Source organism: Staurois parvus, unplaced genomic scaffold (genome assembly GCF_062004578.1).
Source record: "Staurois parvus isolate SC_StPar_1 unplaced genomic scaffold, SC_StPar_1.0 ptg000014l, whole genome shotgun sequence".
In the NCBI taxonomy this organism is placed as follows: domain Eukaryota; kingdom Metazoa; phylum Chordata; class Amphibia; order Anura; family Ranidae; genus Staurois; species Staurois parvus.
The window spans coordinates 10479796-10495461 of record NW_028317810.1 but is presented as its reverse complement, the minus strand read 5'-3'; the positions used below and the strand labels follow the sequence as shown (position 1 = coordinate 10495461).

The 15666-nt window shown below is 42.3% G+C and overlaps 1 protein-coding gene across 2 annotated transcripts in view; it reads right to left on the bottom strand.

Annotated features, from left to right (window-relative positions):
- SUDS3 (SIN3A corepressor complex component SDS3) overlaps positions 1 to 15666 on the bottom strand; it is a 59996-nt gene that overhangs the window by 21953 nt on the left and 22377 nt on the right. Inside the window, exons 6-9 of one of the 2 annotated variants that reach the window (XM_089677321.1) lie at positions 15101 to 15257; positions 7338 to 7433; positions 1494 to 1555; positions 993 to 1034 (exon numbers count right to left, since the gene is read on the bottom strand). In XM_089677321.1, the coding sequence (XP_089533447.1) occupies positions 993 to 1034; positions 1494 to 1555; positions 7338 to 7433; positions 15101 to 15257 (357 nt within the window). The remainder of the gene's footprint in view (positions 1 to 992; positions 1035 to 1493; positions 1556 to 7337; positions 7434 to 15100; positions 15258 to 15666) is intronic. The other variant, XM_089677324.1, reaches the window with a different exon arrangement.

The window sequence follows — 15666 nt, the reverse complement described above, 5'->3', positions numbered from 1 at the left end:
CCCGTGTGACCTCCACCTAACGGAGTGAGTGGACTGGCAGTACTCCCTGCAGGAGCTTGATGTGGTGGAGGAGCGAGAGATCCAGTGTTTTTACAGAGGAGGGGAGGAGCCAGGATATATAGTGGGGGTCAGGGCTTGACAAATCCTCGGTTGCCATGGTGACCAGAAACCATGTCCCAGCATCTGGCCTTACAACAGCCCACTCACAACCAGCACCAGGCGCGAGCAACTCCCATTGCCTGAAGCCCCAGACATGCAGCTTTACCCACAACAGAGCCAAAGTTTCTCTCTTCCTCTCAACACACCGGCACCCCCATGCACCCTCCCCCAGCAGACCCACCATTGCCATGCAGAAAGGCTCCCCCATACTCCCCTCTCCATCGACACCAGTGCATACTGTGGCCCACCTCTCCTCGCCGCCAGTCCCCACTCGTGAGGCTGAAGGTGAGCAGAGTCCGCTCCCCCCCCCACCCCCCCCCCCCCACACACACACACACACACACACCAAAGACCTCAGCCCCCAAAACCCTCGGCTCCAGTCCCCTCCATGCGAAAATTCAAGATCTGTTATCTCCGTCAACGAAAATAAAGCCGTTAGTCAAAAAAAGAACTGGCTTTTCACTGTTTTAGCTGGCATCTAGATTCAAAGCAAATTTGTTAAGCCCTGTCCTAATATGACGTGGGTGAGTGCAGTAAAGCGCCTTGTGTGAATGAGCCCTAACACACCTATGAAAAAACTGAAAATTGCAGACTACCTGTAGCTCAAACAGCCTTCTGAAATGCCAAACACCCAAAACTGGCATCTGATGAGGCCTGAAAATACACCTAATAGCCAACTAAAACAAAACAGTAAAAACTTTAGAAAACCTTAATTAAGAAGCAGTTCTATGGACATAATTTCCTACTTAATCCTTTAACCCCCCCCCCCCCCTATAACTATTAGCCAGATTAGTTTGAAAAAAATACATCTAAACTGAAAACTTTTTACTTACCTGAATCTGTGGTTTTATGACCTGCCACTTTCTTCCCTCTTCCTAGAAGAAGAATGGGACAGTCTAACTTCCAATGTCCACGTCACTGCCTGGGTGATGTGAACAAATTTCCACTGGATTTCCACCAGTGGAGTCCTCTCCGATTTCACAACTGTTGTGATACAGCAAGAAGATTGGTCGGCACAGGCACAAATGGCAGTGCTAGATCACCAGTCTCCACTCCCAGAAGTGGCACTGGTGAAGGACATGACAGACCAGGTGAGTAAAAAAGGAGTCTTAAAATAACTGTTGAATGTGTGAGAGGTGGAGGATTAAGATTGCTCAGAGATGGACTTTAAAATGAAGAGTAGTGTTTGTGTAAATACTTGTATTATAATTTCCAATACATTTTACAACAGAAGTTGTAGTAAACAGTCCTCACGACTAAAATGTATCTGCAGTTAAAAGAACTGTTTATTCCGAGAACGACATCTAGAAACATGCAGCTAAATTAGCCCTTACCTTATTTAGGGTTCTTAAATCTTCCATGATCTGTTCATCTGTAAGTAGGTAATTAAGCTGAGGTACAGAGGTTAAGGAAAAAGTAAAGAAAACAAGCTTGCACAAATTACTACAAAACAAATTTAGTGTCCTGTTCTACAGTGCATATATTTTATTTACTTCTTATTTATTTTTTACAGGTATCTATATAGTGCTGCCAATTTTTGAAGCATTATACCTTAGGGCTCAACACATTTGCTTTGAATCTAGGAGCCAGACAAAGTCGGGAGCCAGTTTTTTTTCCTCTTTTAAAGGTAGCGTGGGTTGTCCGTGCCCGGGACAAAGCAACTTTTGGTCTACAAGCTTCAATCACAGCAAAACTGCACCATGTTTTAGGTGCCATTAAAAACAAGGGCACCTAAACCTTTGTTTTGTGATCGAGGCGATTCTACCGCAATCCAAAAATGCCCAGGTGTGAGTAGAGCTCTCCTGGTTTACACATATGTGATTCTGGATGCATTGTCAAACTCACATGACAGGCTAGATATTGTGTGTTCCTATTGAGGTGGTTCACAGAGATGCGATCCACACGCATTATGTTTAGAGTGCCATTATGAAAAGGGTCCTGTGTGAGTTTGTAGTGGTGCGTTCCGAGAGAGGGGGGGAGAGAGGGAGAGGGGGGGAGAGAGGGAGAGGGAGGGAGATGGAGGGAGAGAGAGGGGGGGGTGAGTGAGGGAGGGAGAGGAGGGTGAGTGAGAGATAGAGAGAGGGGGGGAGGGGGGCGAGAGAGAGGGAGAGGGAGAGAGGGGGGGAGAGAGGGAGGGAGAGAGAGGGGGGGTGGGGAGAGAGGAAGAGCGAGAGGGAGGGGGAGAGGGGGGGAGAGCGAGAGGGAGGGGGAGAGGGGGGGAGAGCGAGAGGGAGGGAGGGGGAGAGAGAGGGGGAGGGAGAGAGAGAGGGGGGTAGTTGGAAGTGAGGGAGAGAGAGGGGGAGAGAGAGGGGGAGAGAGACCCTTATGAGGAAGTCAGGAAGTGATGAAACACGTCAAGGGACGTTACAGATTGACCTGAAATCTTTACTAAGGTGATATCAATACATGCGTTCCTGGAAGCTGCTTGGAGATCCTGTCGTATGGGAATACCTGCAGTTTTATTTCTACATTGATGTAAGCATATTTTACTAAAGCCTCGACTTACTTAATCTGAATACTACACTATATAGTCCTTTCTTTCCTTCTGAGTGGTATTCTATGGACGGCCTTGAGAAGCGTTTCCTTAAATCATGCTTGAGGAGATGGGATAGTCTGGTATCTTGCATAACGATTATGGAATGATCTTGGAGGAATTTTGGAGATTGCATATTGGGAAAATTATCCTAAAGGCTTTTAGTTATATAATTTATGGTAAGAGTATTTACTCTAGCAACATAGAAGTGCTCAAGAGGTGTTTTCACTTTGTCACGTGTTTGTTTTTTCACATATTGCAATTAATTTGTATTTATATATGTTATGATCATTTGAATATTGAAGATAATACACTACCCAGGTTTTAATATATTTTTTGGAGGTACACGGTGGAAATCAACCATACATTCTGGATTATTATATTGAAGAAAAAAAGAATTGAGAAGATTCACTGACACGAAGAGGGTTTATTATTCATTTTGGACTTTCAAGGGTAAAAGTGTGACTTTTTGAGTGTCAATCTTTAGGGTTATTGTTTTTTTTAATATTTTATTTAGTTTATTTGGACACCGGTTTTTTGATTTTGTATATTCCAAAAGTCTCCACAACATATGATTTATAGAAGAGCTCCAAATTTTGGAGATAAAGTGATCGAAAAAGGAATTGGATCCACTTAAGAAAAAGTATATCCTAGGATAAAACTGTGTTCTATTCATGCCAGAAATATAACGCTTGCAAATAGGTCAGCAATAGAGTGAGAGGGTTAACTTATTTCAAATCCAAAGGCAAATAGAGAATTTAAGATCTCTGAATTTATCACGTTCAGTACTACCCATGTTGTGTACGCTCTAGAATGTCCATAAGGGATGATGCCGAGCGAAGCGACAACTTAAAAAGAAAATAGCGGAACACATTTATAACATCTCAAAAGGCTACAAACATATTGTCTTTACACTTTAGAAAACACAACAGAAGAGACCTTACAGGTCTAACATTTTGGGGGTTGATAGAGTCCCCCCACATGGAGGGGTTCAAATAGAGTGAGAGACTTGTCAAAAAAGGAAACTAAATGGATATATATGATGACTTCTTTTTATGCTGTATTTATTTTTGTATGAATTTTATTTGGTGTTATACACCTAACGCTCTGTTTTATTAGAAAAATATGATTAAATGTTCTAAAAATGATCAATTTAGAAGTTGACAGTTGGATCAACTGTAGATGGATGTTGATAACCCATGTATAGCTAGGGTTTAAAATGTAATGTTTGAGGGTTTGCATTTTACTTAATGATCTCTTTATTGGCCTCTAGAAATCATAATATTTTGAATAATGAGGAGAATAAGTATTGCTCTTTGTAGTGACCTCTAGGAGGTATCCGTACTTTTTGTCTATGGGACTGAGTACAGAACAGAGAGGCATGGTTATTACAAGGTTAAACCCTTGTAAGCATTACATATAAATACCGCTTTCTCATGTCGTATAGTCACACCCTCAGCGGAAGTTATGATGGCGAAACGTTTCAGTGCGTGACCATACATGACGTCAGTATGTTGGTCAGAAGTGACTATGACCTGCCACCCGAAGTAATGCAGATCGTGGAAGTGCGGTGAGATGTTGGTCACATCCACCAAACAAACATAGACTGACTTTTGATGCAATTTAAGAGTTTACAGGCTCAATTTATTTGTAACTTTGTGAGTGTGATTTTAATATGGGTTTGGATGAATCCAATAAATGATTTAAATGGGATTACGCTATGTGGCTGGTTTTTTTTACCCTTCAGTTTCAGAGCCTATCCAAGCTACTGTGGGGATTGCTTGCGAAGGATGACGTGATCTTTGTGGAATTACATATATGCCATTTAGCCTGATTGATTTAAAATTTTAAAACAGCTGCCTACCGCTTATTTGCTTGCATATTCACCATAACTCCATAAAACACGTGGTATTGCTTTAACAGTGAGATTGTTTTGAATACCCATAAAAAGCTGGCCAACTGAAATGTAAAAAAAATGCCGCAACTACCAAATGGAAAATATTTTTTAATTTCTCTTTCCATAGGATTTACCCCCCCCCCCCCCCCCCCCTCTTCCTGACCAGGCCATTTTTTGCATTACAGTGCTGCGTTATTTTAACTGACAATTGCGTGGTCATGCAATGCTGCACCCAAATGACATTAAAAAAAAAATCTTTTTGCTATTAAACAAATCTCATCATAAAGTTAGGCCAAAATATATTCTGCTACATGTCTTTGCTAAAAAAAAATACCAATACTCGTAAATTAATTGGTTTACATGAAAGTTATAGCATCTACAAATGGCGGTATAGATACTGGAATTTTTTTTTCTTTTTTACACAAGTAATGGCAGCGATCAGTGACTTGTAGCGGGACTGCGGCATTCATTCTGACACTTGGGGGGAACTGACTGTCACTGACATCCCCAGTGACACCAATACAGTGATCAGTGCTAATAAAATGCACTGACACTGTACTAATGACACTGGGCAGGAAGGGGTTAACATCTGGGGTGATCAAAGGATTAACGGTGTGCTGTTTCACTGTGTGCTGTGTGTGTGAGTTACACTGTAAGCACACTGCTTTGTATGGTTCTGCTATGCAAAGCCATACAAAGCAGTGTGCAGGAGCTGGCAGGGGAGAGATCTGTATTGTTTACGTACAGGTCTCTCCCCCATCATTGATACATGGCAATCGCCGGGTGCCAGCGGGGAACCACCAGCTAAAACCAAGTGATCGGCAGGTGAAGCCACAAATGGTGGCGCGGGTAGGGCTCACACCCCCTACCTGGAAATGCAAAATCACATAATATATATATTATATTCTGAAGCAGAGTATGGTGTAAACTGCAAGCAAAAATGTATCCAGAATACATCCAGAGTGCGTTTTTGTGGTGTGAACTGGCCCTAAATGTATTACAGCAACAATAGTTACCGTATTTTTCGCTCCATAAGACGCACCTGACCATAAGACGCACCTAGGTTTTAGAGGCAGAAAACAGGAAAAAAAAATTCTGAACTAATGGACTGCAGAAATAGTACAGGAGATGACCAGAGACTGCGGACACAGTACAGGAGATGACCAGAGACTGCGGACACAGTTCAGGGGATGACCAGAGACTGCGGCCACAGTACAGGAGATGACCAGAGACTGCGGCCACAGTACAGGAGATGACCAGAGACTGCGGCCACAGTACAGGAGATGACCAGAGACTGCGGCCACAGTACAGGAGATGACCAGAGACTGCGGACACAGTACAGGAGATGACCAGAGACTGCGGACACAGTACAGGAGATGACCAGAGACTGCGGACACAGTACAGGAGATGACCAGAGACTGCGGACACAGTACAGGAGATGACCAGAGACTGCGGACACAGTACAGGAGATGACCAGAGACTGCGGACACAGTACAGGAGATGACCAGAGACTGCGGACACAGTACAGGAGATGACCAGAGACTGCGGACACAGTACAGGAGATGACCAGAGACTGCGGACACAGTACAGGAGATGACCAGAGACTGCGGACACAGTACAGGAGATGACCAGAGACTGCGGACACAGTACAGGAGATGACCAGAGACTGCGGACACAGTACAGGAGATGACCAGAGACTGCGGACACAGTACAGGAGATGACCAGAGACTGCGGACACAGTACAGGAGATGACCAGAGACTGCGAACACAGTACAGGGATGACCAGAGACTGCGGACACAGTACAGGGATGACCAGAGACTGCGGACACAGTACAGGGATGACCAGAGACTGCGGACACAGTACAGGGATGACCAGAGACTGCGGACAGCACAGGGATGACCAGAGACTGCGGACAGTACAGGGATGACCAGAGACTGCGGACAGCACAGGGATGACCAGAGACTGCGGACAGCACAGGGATGACCAGAGACTGCGGACAGCACAGGGATGACCAGAGACTGTGGATAGTACAGGGGATGACTGCTGACCTTTGGGGAGGGGGGGGAGCGGGTACCTGAATTTGACAGATACCCGCTCCCACTTCCGCGGAGTTGTTCTTTCATCTTACCTGTTCCTCTATCCAGCCGCGCGCTGTCTTCCCGGCTTCTGTAATGGCGCTCGGCATGACAGCCGGGTGCCCAGTGCGCATGAGCGAGAAGCACTTGCGCTTTGTAATTGGTCCGGCGGCTTCTGGGATCTGTCATGTGTCCCAGGTACCGCCTTACCATTCACAAAAAGCACCGCTTCCTGCGCATGCGCACATGGCACTCGGCTGTCATGCCCACACTACAGAAGCCGGGAAGACCGCGCCGCTGGATAGAGGAACGGGTAAGATGAAAGAACAACTCCACGGAAGTGGGAGCGGGTATCTGTCAAATTCAGGTACCCGCTCCCCCCCCTCCCCAAAGGTCAGCAGTCATCTCTATAAGGTCCCGCTGTAGAGCTGAGCGGCCGGCCCGGTATTCTGACACGGCGGCAGTGGAAATACCGGACCGGCCGCTCCATATTCGCTCCATAAGACGCACTGACATTTTCCCCCCTTTTTTGGGGGGAAAAAAGTGCGTCTTATGGTGTGAAAAATACGGTAATAGATAAATCAAATATTTTTGTAATATCGTACAAAGTGTTTTCCCCAAAGTACCTGATATAAAAAAGTAATTTGTTTTAATGTAGTAAGTAAAGGATATCAGGTGCTGGCTTCCTTCGTTTATCAGGGATTGGCACTGGATCATTGGGCCGTCGTCGCAGTTTTCGAGTCATAATAGGCTTGACCTCCATGGAATCTGTAAAAAGCAAAGCACTTTTATAAGATCACTTAGATTTAGAAGAATTTATGACTTATCTTTGTGCAAGTGGGAACAGGATGAGCACTGCCAGAGCCCTAACAAAATGCCCTACAGCAGACCACTGGTGTGAATGTCTCTGACCAAACAATCAGAAACAGACTTCATGAGGGTGGCCTGATGTCCTCTAGTGGGCCCTGTGCTCACTGCCTGGCACCATAGAGTTCGATTGGCATTTGCCATTGAACACCAGAATTGGCAGGTGCGCCACTGGCGCCCTGTGCTTTTCACAGATGAGAGCAGGGTCACCCTGAGCACGATAGACTTGAAAGGGTCTGGAGAAGCTGTGGATAACGTTATGCTGCCTATAACATCGTTCAACGTGACCCTTTTGTTGCTGGGTCAACGATGGTCTGGGGAAGTATATCCATGAAGCGACGCACAGACCTTTACAGTCTAGACAATGGCACCCTGACTGCCATCAGGTATCGTGATGAAATCCTTGGACCCCCTACGCTGGTGCAGCGGGTCCTAGGTTCCTCCTGGTGCACGACAATGCCCGGCCTCATGTGGCGAGAGTATGCAGGCAGTTCCTGGAGGATGAAGGAATTGATACTATTAAATGGCCCCCATGCTTGCCTGACCTAAATCCAATAGAACACCTCTGGGATATCATGTTGCAGTCCATCCAACGCCGCCAGGTTGCACCACAGACTGCCCAGAAACTCAGTGATGACCTGGTCCAAATCTTGGAGGAAAAACTCCAGGACACCACTGTCATCTCATTAGGAGCATGCACTGAAGTTGTCAGGCATGCCTACAAGCACGTAGGGGGCATACAAACTACTGAGTACCATTTTGAGTTGCTGCAAAAAACCTCAGCAAAAAGGACTAGCCCGATGCATCATTTTTTCACTTTGATTTTCGGGGGGGTTTTTGAATTTAGTCCTCTGTAGGTTGATAATTTTCATTTCCATCAAAGGGTGGGGCATCCTTACGTTCCTAACACATTACCCAGTCCATATCAATATAGATATCCAGCATGTTATTTTTCTCCCATGAGATCTGATGCGTTTTCAAAGTGTGTTCCTTTTTTTTATTTTTATCAGTTTTCCAGTACACAGTGATTAGTAAGTGTAATGAGGAAAAAGAACTATACATGCCGTGTAGGTTGTACATATAAAACATGAAGATAGATAAAATTGCAGAAATATAAGTGCAAATACAAATATTAATGCTAACTGAAAAATGAAGTGCGCCACTAAGGGCCTGATTCATAGAGTTCACCCATAGGTACAAAGAAATCAGGAGTAGAGAGAAAACAGTGTACTACTTCTATAGAATTATTGCTTATACCACTCAGTACAACATTTCTAATTTTTATCAAAGGATGACCAAGAGGCTGTTCTAATGACTAGTAGTCTTTCATATTGATAATTAAGGTTGACTTGTACAAGAACTTTTGAGGGGTTAGGAGTTCGTTCATCTCTCCAGTGTCTAGCAATTATTAATTTAGTTGCTATTCGTATGTAAGTAACTACAATATGGTGAATGGTTGGGTATTTATCTATATTCAGATGTAAAATTGCTACTGCTGGATCTGGGGGTGAGAATACCCCAGTAATGTCGGCGATGATACTAAATATTTTCTTCCAATAACTGGTCAGATTCTTACAGTTCCAGAAGATATGATAGATTGTGCCATCGTGTCTGCATTGTCTCCAGCATAAGGAGGGTGAAGTGGGCTAATATTTTGCTAATTGAGACAGTGTTCTATACCACCTAGTTATTATCTTCTGAGTGAGTTCCCAGTGATTAATACAGTGGGATGCTATATAGTTGTACTTATCTGTCATGGCATGGCCCATTGGTTAAGTGTAAATACTTTATGGAGATCTGTCTCCCATGTTTGTTGCTATTTATATTGGAGTGTATTATATAGTAGGGAGATGCCTTTATCATTTTTAGACTTGCCGGTTAAATATGTCCAAATCTGGGAGTTAATGTATGTATATATATTATACATGGCTTAGATAGCGGATACTGACTTGTTAATGAGTCAAAAGATTTGAGTGTATACTGCTGCATTATTTCGTCAAACCATTTTATACCTTTCTCCATCCATTGTTTAGTAGAGAAGTAAGGCAGTAATATTTCTAATATTTTTATAGTGAGCCAGATTTTGATATTTGGGGGTTCGATTGATGAATGAAAAAGTATAGTTCTCCATGCCAAGATTGAAGCCTGAGTAGTTGGTAGCAAATGAGTCAGGGTAGGCTGTTTCTATGCATCTGCTAGTAACAGCAGGTTTAGGTTGGGTACTCGTGCACATGTAGCTTCAATTTAGACCTACCAAGCTTCAGCAGGGACCAAGAACCAATGTTTAATTTCTGCAAGTATGGCGGCTAAGTAGTAATCTTTTATGTCCGGGGAAGACCCATTCCTCCAACTTTTCTATGCTGAATGAGATGTTTGTGGAAGCATTTTGCTCTTTTCCCTTGCCAGATGAATTGTTTGAGAATCTTAGCGAGTTCTGATATGTGGGATGCTTTTAATATAAATCGGGAGGGTTCGGAATATATATAAAATTTTCGGAAGGATCATCATTTTAAAGGATGCTATTTTACCTGCCCAAGATAGTTCTGTATGGGTTATACGGGTCATATCATTACGAATCTCTGAGATGAGAGATTTAAAGTTAGTTTCAGCTAGTAGTGACGTTTTAGCTGTCAAGGTAATGCCCAGATATGGTATGGAATGCTTTCCCATGTATATGGAAGATAAGATATTAGGTGCGATTGGGCATGAGCATTTATGCCTAGATCTAGGATTAACGATTTAGCAAAGTTGACCTTATAATATGACAAAGTACTGAAATGGGTAAGAACATCATGTGCGAAGGATAAGTAGATAGTTGGTCTGGTCAGTAGGAGTATGACGTCATCCACAAATAAGTTAACATGAGAGGTTTGTTGAAATTTAAAACCAGAGATGTGAGTGTGTCCGAATGGCTTCAGTGAACGGTTCCATCATCAAGTTAAAGGTACATGGGGATAGTGGGCATCCCTGTCTGGTGGAGTTGGAAATTTTAAAAGTTTTAGATAGGAAAGCCAAGGTGAAAACCTGGGCCGAAGGATGTGAGTAAAAGGGCTAGTATAGCTGCTTGGATCAGACCTTGAAATCCAACAGTGGACATGTAACCCCAATGGATTCTGCTGAATACCTTCTCTGCATCAATGGAGAGAAGCAGAGAAGGCAATCGACATGATTCTGCATAGTGTATAATATTTAGGAGATGATGAGTTGTGTCGGCTGCTTGATGGCCTTTTGGGAAACCCAATTGGTGGGGTTTTACCAAATGTGGTATAATATAATAAAGTCTTTTGGCTATTAGCTTAGCATAGATTTTGAAGTCTGTATTTAATAATGAGGCAGGCCGGAAATTGTATGGTGTGTCAGGGGATGTACCTGGCTTGGGAAGAGTTACAATATAAACTTTAAGCATTTCTATGGGGAATGAGCCTGAGGAGATCACTTCCTGGAATACTAAAAGCAGATGAGAGGTCAAGACCTGTTTGAATATTGTGTAGTAGTTATTTGCAAGGCCATCTGGACCTTTCCATTGGGTAGGGAAAGTATAATACAATCAGTTTGTTTTGGGGTAATTTTACCAGAGTATTTCCAGGTGAGATGAAGAAAGGGAGGGCAAGTTAAGCGTGCCTAAGAATTTGTCTGTCGCTCTCTTCTTTTGCAGGTTGTATAGTGCCAACATCTTCTTTCAGGTTGTATTAGGAATAGTAACAGTCCACAAAAGCATCAGCTATTGCTTTCAGGTTTGTGAGCTTAGCTGACGAGGAAAGATGAATGATATGGGAAAACTTCATCCTTTCAGTTTTAATTCTGTTTGCCAGAAATGTGCCTGCTTTCTTATTACTGGCGTAATAATTGAGCTTAAGTTTACGTATGGATAAATCATGTTGTGCACATAGAAGCTCCCTAAGCTTGTGGCAAAGTCCAGACAGCCTTATAGCCAACTCATTGGAGGGGTTAGACTGGTTTTGTGATTCTGTAGTTCGGATGTCAGAGAGAAGGGTTTCTAACCTAGCCGTGTGTATTTTTGTTTAGTCTGGAGCTTAATTTTATAATTATGCCCCATACATAGGCCTTGTGAGTGTTCCAGTTAGCAAAGGATCCTGTCAATTGAGGGTCATTAAAATGAAAATACTTGTTTAAGTGTTGTATTTCTGGTGTCTGTATCACCGCATCATTGCATATCCATAGGCGTGTTGCCACAAGAGTATTTCCCTCCTCCATCTGTATTGTTACAGGCGCATGGTCTGACCATGTGATATCATGGATATCATGGATGTAGGAAATGAAAATCCTCCTCAGCAACATTTTATCCAACAAGAAGAGGTCAATACAGGAGTATGAGTTGCGTATTGGAGATTAGTATGTAAAAGATTTTTCAGTGGTGTGCTGGCATCGCCAAACATAAGAGATCCTTTCTGTTAAGGAGGTTGTGTAAAAAGAAATCGCATTCTGGTGTAGTAGGTATAATGTCCCAAGTCTGCAGGAGCCGTAGGCCTTCTTCTAAGGATTCAATCGTGTGATGCGAGCCTTGATATGTAATGTTGATTTTAACCGGGTATTTTCACCTATAGACAATTTTATGGTTTCTTAATGCCTTAGTGATAGTTGCCAGATTTCTGCACTGTTTCAAGGTGTGTTGAGAGACATCTGGGAGAATTTGAGGTTTGGCCGCTTGTTCAGGGAGATTATCTGCATGATGAAATGCTTCTAGTAATTTTTCTTTTACTTAAAAAAAATGTATTCACAGCACCACATCTCGAGGTACCTCGGCTGGAAGAAAGGTTGGTTTGGGTACTCTGTGTATTCTATCAATAGTAAGATCTATAGGAGACAGTGATGGAACTACTGCTTTGAATAAATCACGGGTGAGTTATTGTGCCTGGATGATTCAGGGACCCCACAGATTTCTAAATTGATCCATCGTGAACAGTCTTAAAGATCTGCCACTTTCGCTTGTAGTTTGGAAATGGTTTCTTGCTGTGAAGTATGTGAGTCCACCAAACCATTGAAGGAAGATATGTATTCACTCATCCTAGATTCTACTTGGTGTACCCTGTCCCCCACCTCATCTATTTCAGCTCTGTATTGTTGTATACATGGATCATGTCAGATTGTTTGGATGATAGCATTTCCTTTATGGTCACATCAGAAATCAGTTGGCCAGTTGTCGGAAACTGTGCTATGAGGTCTCTGGGTGTGATCGCTCATCTCCATATTTGACATAGTATCATCGGCCTCTCCAGACTCTCTACAAGGCCTGGATTTTAATGGGCTTCTTGAGGAGGGAGAGGAAGGATCAGAGTCTGAGGAAGCGGAGTCTATATTGGCAGCTGCATCTTCTATATGCCCTTGTACTGCGTCTGTGTCATCTGCTGTTTTGGGCTCTAGGAGGTCTGGCAAACTGTTGTATATTGTCTCCGGCCGCCATTTTGTTGAAGCTCGTGGAACATGTTCGTTAAGAAATCAGATAATTTATTTACCTGCGGCGGGTCCTGACAATGCTTCCCCATATTAATCGGGTGCAGAGGGATCTGGTGGAATCGATATACATATATATACACACACACACACACACACACACACACACACACACACACACAACACACACAACACACACAAGCACACATACATACATACACACCCACATATACACAGTTGTGCTCAAAAGTTTGCATACCCTGGCAGAAATTGTGACATTTTGGCATGGATATTGAAAATATGATTGATCATGCCAATAAATGCTCTTTTATTGAAGGATGATGATCATATGAAGTCATTTATTATCAAGTAGTTGTTTGGTTCCTTTTTAAATCATAATGATAGCAGAAATCACCCAAATGGCCATGATCAAAAGTTTACATACCCTGGAATGTTTGGCCTTGGTACAGACACACAAGGTGACACACACGGATTAAACTGCCAATTAGAGGTTAATGTCCCACGTCTGTGGCTTTTTAAATTGCAATTAGTGTCAGTGTATAAATAGTCAATTAGTTTGTTAGCTCTTACGTGGAAGCACTGACTAGGGTAGATACTGAGCCATGGGGATCAGAAAAGAACTGTCAAAAGTCCTGCGTAACAAGGTAATAGAACTTTATAAAGATGAAAAAGGCCATACAGAGATGTCCAAAGCCTTGAATATGCCAAACAGTACTGTTAAATCACCTATTAAGAATCGGAAAGTTCAGGTCAGGTAGACCAAGAAAGATTGCAGCCATAACTGACAAAATTGTCTGGGATTCAAAGAAAAACCCACAGACAACCTCAAAAGAAATACAAGCTGCTCTGAAAAAAGATGGTGTGGTTGTTTTTAAGGAGTACAATACGGAGATACTTGAACAAAAATGAGCTGTTTGGTAGCGGTGCCAGAAAGAAGCTTTTACAGCACCAATGCCATAAAAAAGCCCTGTTACAATATGCCTGACAACACCTTGACATGCCTAACCAGGCATTGATGCAGTAAAGACTTCTTTCTGGTGCCTTGACCATGCAGCTCATTTTTGTTCAAGTATCATCATATTGTGCACCTTCAAAACAACCACACTGTCTTTTTCCAGAGCAGCCTGTATTTTTCTTGTGGTTACCTATGGGTTTCCCTTTGTATCCTGAACAATTCTTCCAGCAGTTGTGGCTACAATCGATCTTGTTCTATCTGTACTTGGCTTGGTATCAAGAGGTCCCTGAATTTTCTACTTCTTAGTGGAAGTGATGACTGGCATATACAAGGCTTTGGACATCTTTTGACACTAATTGCAATTAAAAAGTCACAGATGTGGGACATTAACCTCTAATTGGCATTTTACCCCGTGTGTGTCACCTTGTGTGTCTGTACCAAGGCCAAACATTCCAGGGTATGTAAACCTTTGGTCATGGCCATTTGGGTGATTTCTGTTACGATTATGGTTTAAAAAAGGAGCCAAACAACTATTTGATAATAAATGGCTTCATATGATCATCATCCTTTAATAAAACAGCATTCTTTGGCATGATCAATCATTTTTTCAATATCAATGCCAAAAGTTCACAATTTCTTCCAGGGTATGCAAACTTTTGAGCACAACTGTGTGTGTGTATGTATATATATATACACACACACACACACACACACACACACACACACACACACACACACATATATATATATATACATACGCACACACACTCTTCTGTCAGTTATTCTCAAAGTGGATTAGATATTTTGTTCCCTAACCATATAGCTGGTTATTTATATGTGCAACTGCACATTTTTGATTAATCAAAACAATAAAAATAGGCCAACTAAGCGATTATGAAAATAATCTTTAGTTGCAGCCCTAATTGACAGCAGTTTTCCTTCTGGCACTGTGATTATTCTGCAACCTGCAAAGTCTGCACTCCGAATGCTCAAGGAAGCTGTTAGGACAGTGACACACCTGCAGAGATTTTACTAACAAGCTAAAATCCAGGTTTGTGACCAAAATAATTTGAAACTGCTGCCAATTATGTGGAATTGGAAGAAAAGATTAAATACAAAGTGAAAGTTTAATACTACTTTAACAATGTTAAAAGGAGATTTACATTTACACTGACCCTACCTCCGGTCAATTCCATTGTTAGTTTTTCGTTTTCAATCATTTTCTTCTTTTCCTCTAGTTCTGCAATTAGATTTTCCTTCAATTCGATCTTCTTATCCTCAAACTCTTTGACAGCTGCCTTTTTCTCCTTGATGTAGTTCCTTTCCACTTGTTCTGTCTGCAATATAAAACAAAAGACTTTAATGCTTCTCTGTAAACCATGAAGGGTCAGTCCTCTCAAAAGTGATATTTTAGCTATAGGCAGAGTCTAATTGGTCTACGGCAGCCCCTGGCTACATGTATGGTCTTAAAACTGCCAACAAACTAGGTATCCCTTAAAACTGAGGAACGCAAGCCACACAAGTTTCTATCAGAGATTTCTGTCAGAACTTTGTTTCATGGAGCTTCCAACTTTCAAACCAGTAGGGCTTTTTTATCTCTCCCCCAAAAAAACATTTATATTTGCTTTAAAGTGTCACAAAAATTCGAAATAAAATCATAATGTAGACATATATTCTCACACTTAATGCTGGATGGTATAGATGCTACAAAAAACAACATATTATTGAAGCTCTGATAGAATCAGA